We start from the raw sequence: 18,451 nt of genomic DNA on the forward strand, positions 1-18,451 counted from the left end.
GTACGAGTGACCATAGTGTTGAGATAAAATAGGTCAATCAGTTCCAACTTACCCGACGTAGAAGGGGTCATATTATGCCTACCGACGAAGAAGGGATTCATTGGAGTTTGACCTATAAAGACTATTCTCAATTTTTGGTTATACGAGGAAGATCCCATCAACTTAGTTTTAATTCATTTTAAGTGAACGAAAAACTAGCATTGCGTGAATGAGTTAATTTAGGTGATGGCTTATGTAAAAAACGTGTGATATCTGTATATCAAAGAAAACTAACGCGTGACCTCTATATGAGTCAGTTTTCATGCAATTATTAGGTGGTTTGGTTTTAGGCGGAAAATGATGCAAACTATCGTTACAATAAAAAAGTAAAAGAATGCAAAACGTAAATAAAAGTCCTAGTGTGGCCTATCCTAGTAAAAAGAACATAATACAACTTTGGAATCCACCGTTGGACCCGAGAAGCTTGTCTTGATGTTCCATCTTTGTCCATGCAGTGGGAGTGAGCATCCGATCTCCATCTTTGGTCTTCTCAAAATTACAATTTAAAAATTACAAAATATAAACCTATTTACATTCTAAAATAAAAAAACTGTAATTACAAGGAAAAACCAAAACGGAGATACAAGATCTCAAAATACAACCAAGACCGTGTTCCATCATTACGGTAACACGTTCTACTAAGGCCACACTATGTTACAACCGTTTGTAAAATTAAATACGTAATAAAACATTCAAGGCATTCAAATATAACGATAAATAAAGATGCATCAACTAAAATAAAATTTATTCGTGACATAATTCCGTAATTATGTTAAATTTATCCAAACCACCTTTTAACGATTAAAATTATGTGACAAAATCGCTTCTATCAACTTAATTTTAATTTATGATAATCCGTTACTTTAAATTGCTTTAAAATAACTAAATGGTACGTGAGTGAACCGTTTCACTATCAAGCGAATGCATAAAATCCGAATTATGCACATGTTATGGCAAAAAAAAAAAACAAATTAAAATGCCAAATTTTTTTTTTTATTATTATAGCTGCTGGCCGAGAGCAGAAAAATAAAACAAAAAAAAAAAAAAATTTAAACGGCTCAAAACAGCACGGCCGAACAGGAATTTTTTTTTTTTTTTTTTTTTTTTTTTTTTTCAGCAGCCCACCGAGAGCTTCAACAAACCCTCGCAAAATCGATTTGACAAAAATAACCAATTGCAAATTTAAACTAATCCGTATAGAAACAAAATTACAATTGACAAATCTTTAACATATTGCTATGATTTTCGTTTAAAATAACAATATGCAAAGAACAAATCGAAAAACAAAATCAGACGATTGAGACTGATCAGCAGTAAGCCGTGTGGCACGGCTTCCAATGCAAAAAAATAAAGCCAGCCGTGCATAAAAAAAAATTCTGCCGAGACAAAAAAAATGCAGCCGCACGGAATTCAATGCAAAAAGATTATCGATTCAAATCGTTTAATGAAAATCACCATGAAAAATTTACATGGCCTCGCTCTGATACCACTTGTAGGGAAATATCCGTAAAATTCTCTTAAATTTTAGGACTATAACGTAAGTTTAACATGCGATTTATGGTCATAAACGAAAAACAATAGAGAAACGATAAAGAACAAGAATCAACCTCGGGTCCTTTGTAAATACGGCCTAAGAAAATAAATCAATATAGATTTCCTCCTAATCGTTGCACTCAAGACCGTCTGAGACTATGCCCCTTGTGCTAGAAAGTACTCTCTAATTGCCTTGCAATATTGAGAGAGTTTTTGTGAGGTTTTCGATGAGAGATCTAGAATTTCAGAGAAAATTGCCCCGAAACCCTAATTTTGTGTGCAAATGAAAGTATTAGGTCAAAAGGAGAGAAGCCCTCTCCTTTTGTTCATGTGGTTCGGCCGTGGGTTTCAAATGGGAGAGAGTGGGCTTTCACTTTCTCCTTGTTTTTAACTCGTGGTCCGACTCAAAATGCTAAAATGTATATGACGGGATTTTATTATAAATCGTCATCGGTTATCGGTTATTAAAATATCAACTAGTAACATGACTCAGTCGATATATTAATACTTGTCCGACAATGACAATATTGTATAATTAATTAATTCAATATACATTAATTAAATATAATCGTTTATATTCAATTTATGAATTAACTGCTTAATTCACTTTAGCCATTATTATTTAATCCGTATTAAATAATTATCTCAACATCGCGTTTGACTAATTATTAGTCAATAACTCCGACTAACTGCTTAGTCAAATTATGCATCAACATGACTGTATTTTCATACTGTCACATCTCTCAAACGTATCCTATAGGTGTGACTTTTAGGGACCAGTTGATCACCGCCATCAGTATGACAATAACGTCAAACTTATCTAGCAAGCCAACCGTTATTGATAAACGTGGACCAACTGATAATAATACAAAAGTATACCCTTTGATCCTTTTAGAGATTTATATGTCATTGCACTAACTGTAGAGGACACCAGCCTCAACAGGGTTGCCTAAAATCAAGTTCGACCAAGAAAAGATGTGTGACACATGTGCAAGGTGCAAACAAGTAAGATCATCGTTTAAACCTAAAAGAGTAGTAAGCACAAATCAAGCCTTGGAACTGGTACACATGGATTTATGTGGACCTATGAAGGTAAGGAGTAGAGGAGGATCCAGGTACGTCTTTGTTCTTGTAGATGACTACTCAAGGTATGTATGGCCTATCTTTCTTCATTCAAAAGACGAAACTTTTGATGAATTTGATTGTCTTATGAAACGTGTTCAAAATAAATATAAGACTAATCTAGTATCCATTCGTACGGATCATGGCACCAAATTTGATAATCAAACCTTTATAGAATATTGTAGAGTTAATGGTGTAGGGCATAACTTTTCTGCACCAAGAACTCCGCAACAAAACGGTGTCGTTGAACGTATGAATAGAACCTTAGAAGATATGGCACGTACAATGCTCTTGTGTAGCGGTTTACCTCGTAACTTTTGGGCTGAAGCCATTAGTACTTCTTGCTACATCCATAATCGTGCTATGATCCGACCTATCCTTAAGAAAACCCCCTATGAACTCCTTAGAGGTCGAAAACCTAATATCTCCCATCTTCGCTGTTTTGGGAGTAAATGTTTTGTACATAATAACGGTAAAAACCGTTTAAGTAAGTTCGACCCTAGGAGTGATGAGGCGATTTTTATTGGATACTCAGATCATAGCAAGGCTTACAAAGTATTCAATAAGAGAACTCTCTGTATTGAAGAAAGTGTCCACGTTATCTTTGATGAAGATAACATGTTCGATAAGCCTTTACAGGATGAGGAAGAAGACTTGGATGAACCCGACTTTCGTCTTTCAAGAGACGATCCCCCGGATTTGGAATTAGAGGATAATGAGATTGAGGGAATAAACGATGAACTTGATCGTTCCTCAAAAGACAAAAAGGAGAAGGACAAAGTTATAGTTGATGATACTATAACATCGACTCAAAATAAGAACTCCCAAACCAATGTTATAGATGATGTTACTGTAACATTGAATCCAAATCAAGGTGTAGAGTCCGAGGTTATAATCGACTCAAACACAACACCCGAATTGGATTCAGGGGGAACTTCCTCTAATTCCGAACCAAATGAAGTCGAGACAAGCTCAAATAACGATGGCGAACCAAGCACTTCAACGAAGTGGAAATACAAGAATTCACACCCCATGGATAATATTCTTGGAAATATTAAGAAGGGTGTTCAAACAAGACGTTCCTTAAACAACTTCTGTTCCTTCTACTCTTTTCTGTCCATGATCGAACCAAAGAACATCAATGAAGCTCTTCTTGAATCAGATTGGATTGTCGCTATGCAAGAAGAGCTACTGTGATTCGAAAGAAACAAGGTTTGGCATTTAGTTCCTAGACCAAAAGATCGAACAGTCATTGGAACTCGGTGGGTCTTCAGGAACAAATTAGATGATGCCGGAGTCATTGTCAGAAACAAAGCAAGATTGGTGGTCCAAGGATATAATCAACAAGAAGGAATAGATTATGATGAGACCTTCGCACCTGTTGCTCGTCTTGAAGCTATTAGACTTCTGATTGCATTCGCCGCACACAAAGGAATGAAGCTCTTCCAGATGGATGTCAAGACGGCATTCTTGAACGGTTATCTACAAGAGGAAGTCTTCGTTGAACAACCCCCTGGTTTTAAGAATATCAAATTTGAGGATCACGTGTTCAAATTGGATAAAGCCCTATATGGATTGAAGCAAGCACCTAGGGCTTGGTACGACAGATTATCTAAGTTTCTACTTCACAGTGGATTTAGTAGAGGATCCGTCGACAAAACCCTATTTCTAAAAACTGAGGGTTCTGACCTTTTGGTTGTTCAAATATACGTCGATGATATTATCTTTGGATCGACCAACCGAAGCCTATGCAAATAATTTTATGAGTTGATGACTTCCGAGTTCGAGATGAGTATGATGGGAGAATTGAAATTCTTCCTAGGTCTGCAGATACAACAGACAGATGAAGGCATTAAGATCCATCAACAGAAATATATCAAAGAGTTGATTCGGAAATTCGGGATGGAAAATTCACACGCCATGCCTACTCCAATGGTCGAGAACAAGAAATTGACATTGGACGAAAACGGTAAATCAGTTGATGAAACTACTTACCGTGGGATGATTGGGTCACTGTTATATTTGACCGCAAGTAGACCTGATATTATGTTTAGCGTATGCGTTTGTGCGAGATATCAATCATCTCCCAAAGAATCGCATATGACGGCCGTAAAACGAATATTACGTTACTTGATTGGAACGGCCAACTTATACCTATGGTATCCAATGGAGTGCAACTTTGATCTAGTCGGTTATTCCGATGCCGACTACGCAGGATGTTCTCTAGACAGGAAAAGCACGTCGGGTGTCGCCACTTTTATCGGACCATGTATCATCACGTGGGGTTCGAAGAAACAAAATTCGGTTGCTTCTCAATCGCTTGAAGCCGAATATATTTCTGCAGGACTGGTATGTACTCAACTTTTATGGCTTAAGCAACAATTACGTGATTATGGTGTTGATGTAGGATGTATTCCTATTCTATGTGATAATACTAGTGCGATAATAATCTCTAAAAATCCCGCACAACATTCACGTACCAAACATATTGAAATTAGACACCATTTCATTAGAGACCATGTTGAGAAGGGGAATATAAAACTTGAATTTTGTAGTACTGAAAAACAATGGGCAGACATTTTGACAAAATCATTAGCTAGAGAACGATTTGAGACTTTACGGTTGGAAATTGGTTTAATCAGTGGTACCTAAGTTTCTATATGTGTTTAATCTTTTTATGACTGACTAGTTAAGTTAAGATTGTATGACTGTGTCCGTATATTGCGTTGCATGAATAATTTCGTTTATAGAAATATTTTTTTTCATAAGATTCTATTTGCTATTTAGAATTTAATTGATGTACAAACTTATTTTTATCACAATAAACAAACACACCATATCTTTTATCTTTCCAAATTAAAACAAAATCTCACAAACAAGCTCACAATACACGGCTCATATCTTTCCTATGTCAAACCAACTTCCTAATTCATGTCTTATCATCATAAATTTCCATACTTATCACTTTCCTATTCCTAATTAATAACACTTACCATATTACACCTACACTTGTTAACCCTAAAACCTACACCTATATCTACCCTTGCTTGACCGTCCACCCATCCCCACTTGCTCACTTTTTCTTCTTCCAAATATTTACCATTATTACATATCTTCTCTTTTACTCCAACAATCACCATCATCCCCTTTTTCAAACAATCCCCATCATCATGAACACATCCCATGCAAAAAAATACCCGGTCCTCAACCCGTCACCACCAAAACCGCCCCTTTCCTCACCAAACATCACCTTTGCCACCACATACTCCTCATTCCATGAATTGTCCTTCACCACAACCAAACCAAAACTCGCCCCTGTTTCATAGTCGGGACGAATCGGTCTCCGAAGGCAAAAGACGTCGTCTTTTCAAGGGTAAAAATAAAGTTGTTGTTGATAATGGTGAAGCAATTGTAGAAGAACCCGAGGTGATAGTTCGGAATGGTGTTACTCGTACTCTGCTTAGGGATGCTTCGAAAGCCGCGACAAAGGAAGGGTTGAATCGTGTTCGGCTTACTCATGATGAAAGCATCTTGGTTAATCGAGTTTTGAGGTATTCTATTCATGGTGGTCGGTATTATCCGAAATCTTGGTTGGTTAGTGTACCCGCTCTTGCTTTCTTTATTAATTTTCTTGATTTTCAAGGGTGGAGTCACATAAGTCAGTTTTCGGGTCCTATATACCCGGTTGAGGTGGTACAGTTCTTTGCTAGTGTATCAATTAAGAAAGGAGTGTTGCATGCGGTTGTTAATGGTGTCGATGTTACCGTCTCTGTTTCGGATTTTTGCTCTGCTTTTTCAGTTCCTAATGAAGGGATTGAATTAAATCCGAGTCTTGAATGGTCTAATGTTGGAAGTGAAAAGGAGTTGTTAGTGAAGCAGTATTTTGAGGAGATGACGGAGGGTGTCAATATCGTGGTTCGACCTCTTTCGGCAAAAATCAAGTTCCTCTTAAATTTTTTGTGGAACACAGTGGTGCCGAGAAGAGGGGGCCGTGATAAGGTGTCGAGTTATGAGGCGATAATGGTTTATTCTTGGTTGGAAGGTCAGAAGGTGAATTTGGGTAGTGTTGTCTTGCACCGTATCTTTCAGACTAGTCTTACGGTTACTAAGGACAAGTTGAGCACTACAATCGATTTGCCGTATGGTATGTGGATATCTCGCTTGTTGGAAATTAAACAAGTGATCGGGCCTGATAGTTACGGTGTTAGTGCTAGAGATTGTATGTGCGACAAGTTAATCAAGCTAATGGGTCTTGTTGTTGATGGACCCGAATTGCAACTTGCAAAGGATGTTGAGAAAGTCCCGGTGGATTCGGGTTTAGGAGCTATTGAGTCGAAGTTGGAGGGATTTATGAGTGGTTTAATGGAGAAATTCGAGGAGCATTTGACTAGTTTGGCTACGGCATTGTCACGGGTTGGACCATCTCGGTCTTTAGACTCGGGTTTGGATGCTAGTCGGGTGTACTCGTGGATGGAGGATGTGGACAAGAGATTAGCGGGTTTTGAGAGGGAGCTGAAGGCTATACGTGGGGAAGTGTTCCCACACGGTGATCGTCTCACCTTCCTTACAAGTCAGGGTGGTGCTTTGGTGATGCACGGGAAAGCGATGGCGGGAGATCAAGCTCTTACGTTGGAAGCTACAAAGGCTCTTTCCTTGAAGGTGCTTAATTTTGAGAGCCCTTTCACAGTTGGTTAGGAGCTCTTTCGACCGTCTGGATGCTTTGGAGCACCGTACTAGACCCGACTACGTGAACCCGTATAAGACCTGCAACATCTGACTTCCTCTCGTCCTACCTTCTTTAGCCCTTACCTTAATTAGCTTTTCTTTTGTTTTCATCTAATGGTGTGTTAATCAAACTCTTATTCGGCCCATTTTGGCAATACACTTGTGGTTATGGCCCAAGTGTTCTATTAGACATGTGATCATTCGGCCCACTTTGGCTTTAGACATGTTTAATTCTTAGTTTGTATGTTAATTATCTTTTGGATGCTTCTAGTCTTGCATGTTATTTTATTTCTTATGGCGTTTTTATCTCTTGTCTCGTCTTATATTATTCTAGTAATTTTTGATTTGTTCTTAACTTTTCGATGATGTCAAGAGGGGGAAAGAACGTCTATAGTAAGCATCTACCTAAGCTTGCTCCTTGTCAAGACCAATTATCTCTAAAAGTCCTTAAGTTTCGATTTTTGAATAATTGTCTTGATCTTGCGTTACTCTTTATTATCAAGATAACGGTATTATATTAAGGGGGAACTTTTTAATTAGTCACAATTTTAGGAGACTTGCCATCATCAAAAAGGGGGAATTTGTTGGACCATATAGCTTATATGTTTATGTTTTGATGATGTCAAGGTGTTTTAAATTTTATATACTTGTTGCGTGTAATCGTTTGTTAAGTGTTTTAGCATTAACTTATTACGAGCAACAAAGAGGATTGTGACAATTACATGAGAAGTTCAAGCCTTTGTTCAAGATCAAACAATTCAAAGATTCATTCAAGTATTATGTGAAGACGAAGTTTGTCTAAAGAATAATCAAGCTTGGATGATGATGTAGCCTATACTCGAATATCTCCTTGAAGATTAGAATAGTATAGGTGATTATCTCGTAATGGTAATCAAAGAATGAGTTTCTTAATTAGTAAAGTTATAGCTTTGCAGCTATAACATTACTAGTAAAAGGGTTCAATGTTATAGCTCTTCTGCTATAACATTGAAATGCTGAGTTTTCATACACGACTTATAAATGTTTCGAAAATTGTTTTATAATTGTTTAAAGTCTATTTTAAATGTTCTAATGAAAGTATTTATTTTATAAAGCCCGGTTTAGTGAGGAGTCCGGTTTTATTGTTAGCGTTAATTGATGGTTATTGGATCAACTTATGAGTTGGACTTTACTATCAATTAGGGTTTCCATCTAGCCTCTCCTAAAACCTAAATTCTAATTATATACTAAGATTAGGGTTTGCATGGTTCACGAGCCTATGAGCCGTGTTATGCCGTGTTGCCTAAGGGATATTAGGTAAAGATTTTATTCTATAATTAAATCTTTACATATCTTGTATATCTCACTTAATATATTTGTTTATGGTAAAAGATATTCTTGTTTTAGGAAATCTTATCATAATCTTAGAATTTATAGTAAAGATTATATTTGGAAAGATTATATTCTATCTTTTAGAATATTCTTTATTATCTTTTATGGCTTTTAGGAAAGAGATAATAAGAAGATATAATTTGTAATTATATCCTACTATTTCGGCTATTAGGGTTTTTGAAGAAACCGTTAGCCTGCATCTTCCTTGCCTATAAATACTTTGCTATTTACGACATCTAAAACAAGTGACCTAAAGCATAAAAATTGTTTTCATATTTTTAAGAGCAAACCGTGTGTTTTTAACGAAAATCGATTTGCAAATTTTGAAAGGTCGTGTGTTACAAAACTCGCATACTTGTTCTTCATTTATCGTTATAAGATAAATGTGCTTAGTTGATTTCTTAACTTGTTCATTAACGTGAACCTTTGTTAGAATCATTAGTGCTTTCTTATTAGCGTAAGTTAGTCACTCGAGTATTTAACGGTACTCATTGAGTTACAGCTAGAGTTAGTTGTACGAGTTGGGTTAGTAAATTTGTAATCCGTAGAAAGGTACTAAATTTATTAATCGAGAATAGTGGACGTAGGTTTCGACTTGTGAAACTGAACCACTTCAAAAATCCGTGTGTCTCTTCTTGTTTCGTTCTTTCGTTTACTTTGCTTACAATCATTAGTTGATTAGTTAAAGTTTAATCAATAAACTTTAAATAATCAATTACATACGCACAATCGAAAAAGCTTTCAAAAAGTTTTAAATTCTCAATTCACCCCCCCCTCTTGAGTATTTTGGATCAATAGACTCTTCACCGCTTATCCTGGTTCATTTCAGAATGATGACAAGCCCATGGATGTTGTAGAGGGAGTAGATAAAGTGGTTGTTGAAGCACCCTCCTCTGAGTTTAAGTTGCCGGAATTTCAGTGTACGTTTATATCTACTGCAAAGCTACCTGAGGCATTTAAGGGGGTTCCAGGTGAGGATTTTTGAACGACTGATGCGGCAGGCCCATCTAAACCAGCCGTTCCTGCGGATGGTCGGGAAATTTATGTCCCCCGGAGTAACATGGATCACCACCCTTTCCTATTTCATTTAACTGAGCCTTTACAGTGCATGGAAGTGGTCCCTGAGAACCTGACTTCCACCATGGATTGTGGGGAACCCATGCCGAGCGGGGCTTTATTCTGTAGACTGCAATTTGAATAAGAAATTATTTAGGGGTGTTTTTAAGGAAAGGAAATACGTCCTGGACTACGTAGTTAACAAATCAGAAGCTTGGTTGAAAGGGTGAGTCGATTAATTTCTATGTCAAACATATTAATACTTATATGTTGTCGTAATCATGTTCGCCTTATATAATTTTTTCTTTTTTTGTAGGGAAGAATTGGCAGTATTTTCAGACTTTTTCTTCGTGTCACGGGAAGACATGTTAACCCTTGAACCTGGACAGGAAGTTATGTCTTCTGTAATCGAATGTTGCTGCCTACTAATCAATAAGATGATGTATGACCAAACTGCACCAGTTGCATCCTCTCGTTGTTTCTTCAGGCTTAGTCACACCGTACTTGTCCTATCCTCACTCAATGCAATTTGTATAGTTCCAATTTAATTGTAACGTAAGTGTCTAAATTTAATAGCGCTGCCCTTCGTTTGAACAGAGTGCTGCGCTGGATATTTGGAAAGCCAAGAAGAAAGGAATTGTTCTTGACAAAAAGGACGAAATCTGGGCTGGGTGGGATGCTTGGATTCAATCCTGTTTGTCTCCATTTCAACTTGGATCTGATATGGTAAGTGTAAATGTGACCTATTGTGAAGTGTAAATGTAATCACACAGAAAGTGTAAATGTCATCACACAGAAAGTGTATATGTGATTTTCACAGAAAGTGTAAATGCCTGGATGTGATTAAGAAGAAAGTGTAAATGTCATGACATATGAAGTGTAAACGTGAGACATAGTGAACTGTAAATGTCGTGAGATATTGTGAAGTGTAAATGTCATGAAATATGAAGTGTATATGTGATACATAGTGAAGTGTAAATGTCATGATGTATAGTGTAAATGTGATTATATAGAAAGTGTAAATGTGATGACATAGGGAGTGTAAAGGTGACTAAATAGGAAGTGTAAATGTCAGCACATATAAAGTGTAAATGTTAATATATGTAAAGTGTAAATGTCATGACATATGAAGTGTAAACGTGAGACATAGTGAACTGTAAATGTCGTGAGATATTGTGAAGTGTAAATGTCATGAAATATGAAGTGTAAATGTGATACATAGTGAATTGTAAATGTCATGATGTATAGTGTAAATGCGATTATATAGAAAGTGTAAATGTGATGACATAGGGAGTGTAAAGGTGACTAAATAGGAAGTGTAACTGTCAGCACATATAAAGTGTAAATGTGAATATATGAAAAGTGTAAATGTCATGACATAGGAAGTGTAAATATGAGACATAGTGAAGTGTAAATGTCATGATGTATAGTGTAAATGTGATTATATGTGAGTATATAAAAAGTGTAAATGTGATTATATAGAAAGTGTAAATGTAAATGTCATGACATATAAAGTGTAAATGTGATTATATAGAAAGTGTAAATGTCATGACATAGGGAGTGTAAAGGTGACTAAATATGAAGTGTAAATGTCATGACATATAAAGTGTAAATATGAATATATGGAAAGTGTAAATGTCATGACATAGGGACTGTAAATGTGACGAATTATTGAAAGTGTAAATGTGAAATTTTACTGAGTGTATCTTTTATGTCTTTGTTGTCACATCCGCCACGTCTTCATCCCGGTCTTATTTGGCAATAATGATCATTACAGCTGTGCATGCATAAACTTCGTATCTGAGCAGATAGAGTATTTGGACAACCGTCGCTACGACGATGATTTTGAGAAGCTTCCATATTTTGGAATTTCGCGTATTGCGGTAATAATTATAAATAGCATACCTTAATTTGTTCTTTAGTGTATATGTATTCTGGAATTGTAAACACTGTTTTTAAATTGACTATTTTTTTGAAATTCCATTTACAGTGTGATTTAATGGGCGAGTATCTGGAGTCTAAAGGGTTTGTCAGAGGTTCAAAGGTCGCCGGGTTTAAATTTGTCAATGTCGAATTTAAATAGCAAGGTAGAGGATATTCTGCGTTTGATTGCGGAGTGTACATGATGATACACATGCTGCTTTTCAATGGGAAGCTTTTTGACTGCGCCTTAGGTGAGATGGACGTTATCAACCTTATCCGGGCTGAAGTGGTGTCGATCCTTATCCTGAGTAACCATAACAAAGTGAGGGAGAGCGTTCTTGAAAGGATAACCCAATTCAGGCAAAAGTATGGTCAAGGTCTGAATTCTGTCTCCAATGCTGCACAGAATCGGAGTCTGGACGATGAGAAAGAGATTACGTACAGTAAACGTCCCCGTGTTGCAGGCCCACCCCCTAAACGCGTAGAAGGAAGCCTTGTGGTCAATCCTGTAGCCATACAGGCGGAAAGCAGCCCCGTTGTTGTTCAAGCGTCAGCGCAGTCTTCAGGTAGCCAACCTTTGTCAGCCGTAAGGAGCCGTCCCCGGGGCGGGGGGGATGGCTTGGGATGCTCAATTGACTGTGGGGCTGCTGGTACGTAGACTCTTGTCGTCTCGACCTTCTTACGGAACAATCAAAGTTTTGTCAGGGATGTTCGATCACGTCGAAAGCATGCGGTGGACTATTGCTTGTTAGACGACTACAACTTTGAAAATTCGTTAGTATCTGCCAGACTCTTATAACAGGGCCAATTAGTTACGATATTTAATTTGTAACTACTTCTCAATTTCTTACTATTATACGTGTGTTTTATTGCAGCGAATTAATCTCTTGGTACAGTAGGCATGCCGCGCTACGCCGGTCCGACATCATGACCATGCTTCCTGAGGTTGTAATGTCGCTTTGTTGTCATTGAGTCCTGGGTGTTTTTTTGAACCATTTGGAGTCCTTTGAATACTTACTTCCTAGGATGGCCTTCTTTGGGATACGTCATATGGTACCCCCCCCCCCCCCCCCGCACAAAGCCTAAAAGTTATACATTAGTTTTTACTTTTATTATGTAGGCTCACTCACTTCTCTGAACAGGAATGTATCATGCAACTTTTGGATATACGTGAAGCAGGGTCACACTCTAATGACATCACTGATCGGCTGTATCACATTTGGGATACCTTCATCCAGGACTGTGATAAAACTTTCAACCTGAATGCCGAGTTTATCTTCGTACCTGTCAACATTGGTGGGCACTTTGCATGCGTATGTATAAATTTTGGACAACAAACTGTTGATCTCCTTGACTACAAGCATCATACCAACTGGGATCAGTCTGAAATGTGCAATGTTACTCGCCAAGTGGTAAGTCTGATGCCAATAAATCATTTTCGAAGAGATGAACAATAGATGGTTTATTTAATTGTTAGTGTTTTATTGGCAGGCATCAGCTGTTAGCGATTATTTGGATGTCAGAACGGATTGGGGATTCGAGATTACTAGCTTCGAGCAACGGCAAATCCCGTTCAGATGCCAAACACCCCTTCCTAACATAACAAAATCAAGGATTTTCTGTATGATGTATATGCTGATGTACGAGGGTCAACCTTTTGAGCATTCAGACTTGGAGAGGAAGAGGAATCGACGGTACTTGGTAGTCGAGTTGGTGGCGACGCTTGTTCTAGCTGACATAAATGTCAACAGAGACATTTTTGAAGCAAAGTTGAATGGGTTTATCGCTGGAAAAGAAGATTTATGGGCCAAGTTACAAAAGAAGCGCAAAATTAAGGCTGTGTTATCGAAAAAGTAAACAATTTGTGGACATATTTTTTTATTGAAATGTATTTTGTTTGGCAATCTTGAACTTAGAAAAGAATGTTTTGTATTTTGGTTGGCAATGTTTACACAAATGTGTAATTTTTAAATTACAAGTGTAATCATTACAGTAATGAAGTGTAATGGTAAATTACACTAATGAAGTGTAATGGTTGACTATTTTTTGGCAGTTATAATCATAGTTTTTTCAAAGTGTAAATGTGACTAAATTGCAAGTGTAACTGTTAACACACTTTTAATTTAGTCACATTTACACTTTAAGTGTAACTGTTAACACACTTAAAGTGTAAATGTTAACACATCGATGTCAACTTTATCATACCTGAAAGTGTGAATGTAAAACACACCTGAAATTAAATTGAATTTCAGTGTAAATGTGGTGACATGGGAAGTGTAAATGTGGTGACAGCCCAAGTGTAAATGTGAACCAAAAAAAAGTGTAAATGTGAACAAATAGAAAGTGTAAATGTGAATATAGGAGAAGTGTAAATGTGAACAAATAAAGTGTAAATCTGACTAAATTGGAAGTGTAAATGTGAAGATATTCAAAGTGTAAATGTGAGGATAGAGTATATGTAAATGTGAAGATACTGGAAGTGTAAATGTGAGGATAGAGTATGTGTAAATGTGAAGATACTGGAAGTATAAATGTGCTGACATGGCAAGTGTAAATGTTAACACCAGTTATTTGAAAATAAGTGTAACTGTTACTTGAAATAACATTAGTAATCCAAAATAAGTTCAAGTAACACAATGTTTGGCTATCTAATAAAACAGAGAGATTTTGGTCTTATGACAGTGTAACTCTAACGTTGGTGTCACTAAAAGTTACACCAACTGCAGTTCAAAGTTACACTGTCATGAGACAAATTCCTAATCGCCCGCTCCAGTTATAGCACATCAAAGTTTTAAGTTACACACTCAAAATATATAGAGCAACATTTGTCACTGATCTGACGTCTATTCTTGTTCTGATTCCAGCTCTTCCTCCTCCTCTCCTTCATCCTGTTCTGGTTCAGACGACCCTTCGTACAATGGCGTGTGTGCTGAGAAGAGGTTAGGGCAGTTCCTCTTGTCGTGATTTGTCATTCTCTTGCAATTCTTACACTTACGTTTGGGTTTCCTAGCCAACACCATTGCTTTTCTTTTGGCTGACAACAATCTTTTTCCGGTCCCCTTGTTTTTCGAATTCTTTGGTGGCAATATCGTCACTACCTCACATGCCGTACAATTCAAAAATTTCTCCATTTCTTGATTTTTATTCAACACTTCCCCTAATGGTGACAGGGACTATTTAAATGCCCTAATTACAGCGGAAAAGCTGTCAACATCAGCTACTCCTCTGTCTCGAAGGAGCCCTACAACTTCATGAACTTCTGACCACATTATTGATATTGCAATTTGTTTTTCATCGATGACTTGCATGTTTTCTGTCCCTTCACCATTAGTATTGAAAATCCTTAATCGGAGATACTCTTTCATCCATCTATTTACAATATAATCTTCTGGTATAGTTTTTATCCTACTTGCTGAAAAAATCCATATTATAAGGCGGCATAGGATTCCGGTTCTTTCAAACATCGTACAACTGCAGTTTGCTTTACGTGTACCTGTGTCATCAGTTAAGGCTAGCATGTAAGTGTGAACGTTAAAAATAGTGTCACTGATGTAAAGTATAAATGTCATGAATTGTAAAGTGTAAATGTTAAGTTATTAGAAGTGTAAATGTAAACTAATAGGAAGTGTAAATGTCATGAACTGTAAAGTGTAAATTTTAAGTTATTAGAAGTGTAAAAGTTAAGTTATAGGAATTTAAATGAGATAAAAACAGAAAGTCTAAATGTCATATGATGTAAAGTGTAAATGTCATGAATTGTAAAGTGTAAATGCTAAGTTATTAGAAGTGTAAATGTAAACTAATAGGAAGTGTAAATGACATGAACTGTAAAGTGTAAATGTCATTAAGTGGAAAAGTGTAAATGTTAAGGTATAGGAAGTGTAAATGTCATATGATGCAAAGTGTAAATGTTAAGTTATTAGAAGTGTAAATGTAAACTAATAGGAAGTGTAAATGTCATGAACTGTAGAGTGTAAATGTTAAGTTATTAGAAGTGTAAATGTTAAGTTATAGCGATTTAAATGTGTAAATGTCATATGATGTAAAGTGTAAATGTCATGAAATGTAGTGTAAGTGTCATTAAGTGGAAAAGTGTAAATGTTAAGGTATAGGAAATGTAAATGTCATATGATGTAAAGTGTAAATGTCATGAAATGTAGTGTAAATGTCATTAAGTGGAAAAGTGTAAATGTTAAGGTATAGGAAGTGTAAATGTCATATGATGTAAAGTGTAAATGTTAAGTTATTAGAAGTGTAAATGTAAACTAATAGGAAGTGTAAATGTCATGAACTGTAAATTGTAAATGTTAAGTTATTAGAAGTGTAAATGTTAAGTTATAGGAATTTAAATGAGATAAAAACAGAAAGTGTAAATGTCATAGGAAGTGTAAACTACCTGGACTGTATGCAACGTCAAAATTCTTCTTTCTGGATGAATCTTTGACAGTAGTTACCTCTAGCTCGCCTCTCTCAGTGAAAGCTCCTGTTCTACATGTATCAATTGAGAAGATGGCTTCTTGTTTGAATTTCTGGAAAGCTGAATAGGTGTACACCTTTGCAACATGAATCTCTAATGCCAGATGTGTTGACGCCGTTGCGGACGAGTGCTTATCCATGTTGTCAAGCTGCTTCTGTGTATGTCTTTGTTGGTCCATAGCGCTCTCAAAACGCATCCAAAACTCAACCAATGTTCCTGACTTATGCTTAAACCTCTTGAAAAAGCTATTTTCGCTCTCTGATCTTTGAGTCGTCCTCATAATCGACGCCATCCTCAAGTCTCTGCAATGCGCCATCACCCAATGTCCCCTTATAGCATATGTATCTGCAAACCAATCATTTACGCCAACACCATGATCTTCAATTATTTGCTCCCAGATACCATCAAATTCTGCTGCCTCAAGCTCATCGTCCCATATAATGTCATTAATTTTACACATGAATTCATTATAATCACTCCTCGAGACGCCAAACTTACTGGGCATTTTGTTCATTATATGCCACATACAGAACCGATGGCGCGCTGTCTTCAAACAAGAGGGACAGATTTGATAATACCTGGGTCCTGATCTGTAATTATGTACTCGGGTTCCTTACCCCCCCCATTGCTTGTAAAAACCGGCTGAAACCCTAATTAAACGACTTATAATCTTCCCTTGCAATTAGAGCCCCACAGAACGTCACAGATCGTTTATGGTGGTCAACACCTGTGAATGGTGTGAATACCATAGAATACTTATTGGTGGAGTAAGTTGGGTCGAATGACACCGCATCACCAAAAATTTTGTAATTATCTCGGACAGTACCGTCCGCCCATATGGCCCTACGTAGGCTGCCATCATCGTCAAGGTCATAGTCAAAGTAGAAACCTATTCTTGTTTCAGTCATTTCCTTGAAATGGTCAACAAACAACTGACCATCCCGTTCGTGAATGAAACATTTAACATCCCTATGGAAGTTCTTAAAATCATTTAAGCTTGCTCCAATGTTTTCGTATCCATTCACTTGTTATTTGCAGATTCTGTATGTCTTTGTTGCTCCTATCTTCAGCTGCCAATCAATCATTAACAGATACGTCATATAAATATAACATGAATGGAATTATTTAGTTAGTATAGAGAGTGATTATGTATTACAAACCCTTAAGTTCGAAACGATTATCATCTTGTGATAATCTGTTATGTTACGCGACAATTTCTGGAACTCTCTGTCCTTAAGTGAGATAAGCTCGTGATTGTGACCCTCGTGGAGCCGGTCAATTAATAAAAGACCATTCTTCGTATATAGTCGTATCCTCGCTTTACACCCCACTCTAGTGACCCTGAATATCCTCAGTGACTTCTCCCCAACCAGTCCGTCATCCCGATCTTTACTGGGCGTCTTGTGAGCGAAACCTTCTCGATTGCAGACGATGAGCTTTGACTTGATCTCACCGCCACGCCATTTTTTTGTTGTGTACCTACGTACATCAAACCCACAAGCAATGGCGTATATCTTATAAAAAGTCACCGCGTCCTCAACCCCCCAAACTCCTGGCCGATGTACGATGTAAACCTCTTCTCGACCTCCCTACACAGCTCCTGCCTGTCAGGTTGAACTCCATTCTTTTTTAGCAAGTCTGTAAATATGCACAGAGTGTAAGTGTAAATGTAAATGTAAACATCCAAAAGTGTAAGTGTCAGCAGAAATGAAGTGTAAATGTGCTGTTCTGAAAGTGTAAATGTCAGCAAAAGTGTAAATGTCAGCAGAAATGTAGTGTAAATGTGATGCTTTAAAAGTGTAAATGTCAACAAACGTGTAAATGTTTTCAGAATGCTAACTCAAATTAAAACTATAATATTAACAATTAAAAGGTGACTATAACAATTAAAAAGTGTAAATGTAAAACTATAGCAAAAGTAAACATCCAAAAGTGTAAGTGTAAATGTCCGCAGAAACGAAGTGTAAATGTGATGGTCTGAAAGTGTAAATGTCAACAAAAGTGTAAATGTTGTCGGAAATGCAGTGTAAATGTGATGCTTTAAAAGTGTAAATCTCAACAAAAGTGTAAATGTTTTCAGAATGCTAACTCAAATTAAAACTATAATATTAACAATTAGAAGGTGACTATAACAATTAAAAAGTGTAAATGTAAAACTATAGCAAAAGTAAACATCCAAATGTGTAAGTGTAAATGTCAGCAGAA

At 36.8% G+C, this 18,451-nt stretch overlaps 1 protein-coding gene and 1 long non-coding RNA gene across 2 annotated transcripts; one reads left to right on the forward strand and one right to left on the reverse strand.

Annotated features, from left to right (window-relative positions):
- The first annotated feature begins 10,449 nt into the window (after positions 1-10,449).
- Positions 10,450-11,920, forward strand: LOC141621337 (uncharacterized). Its single transcript, XR_012532239.1, has 3 exons — positions 10,450-10,572; positions 11,624-11,729; positions 11,837-11,920. It is a non-coding gene; the product is annotated as an uncharacterized LOC141621337 (long non-coding RNA).
- Positions 11,921-14,942: 3,022 nt separating this feature from the next.
- LOC141617188 (protein FAR1-RELATED SEQUENCE 9-like) lies at positions 14,943-16,751 on the reverse strand. Its single transcript, XM_074434371.1, has 2 exons — positions 16,166-16,751; positions 14,943-15,280 (listed from the first exon to the last, which is right to left on the reverse strand). Exons 1-2 carry the CDS (start codon positions 16,749-16,751, stop codon positions 14,943-14,945), a joined length of 924 nt encoding a protein of 307 aa, XP_074290472.1.
- Positions 16,752-18,451: the final 1,700 nt, after the last annotated feature.

The sequence above is a fragment of the Silene latifolia genome, chromosome X (genome assembly GCF_048544455.1).
Source record: "Silene latifolia isolate original U9 population chromosome X, ASM4854445v1, whole genome shotgun sequence".
In the NCBI taxonomy this organism is placed as follows: Eukaryota; Viridiplantae; Streptophyta; class Magnoliopsida; order Caryophyllales; family Caryophyllaceae; genus Silene; species Silene latifolia.

Excerpts from the sequence above, each read along its gene's own strand:
- LOC141617188 (XM_074434371.1), bottom strand. The coding sequence starts at position 16,751 with ATGCCCAGTAAGTTTGGCGTCTCGAGGAGTGATTATAATGAATTCATG. Across the intron at positions 15,281-16,165 it reads TGACGTTGCATACAGTCCAG|CCTTAACTGATGACACAGGT; the intron begins GTAGTTTACACT and ends CTTACATGCTAG.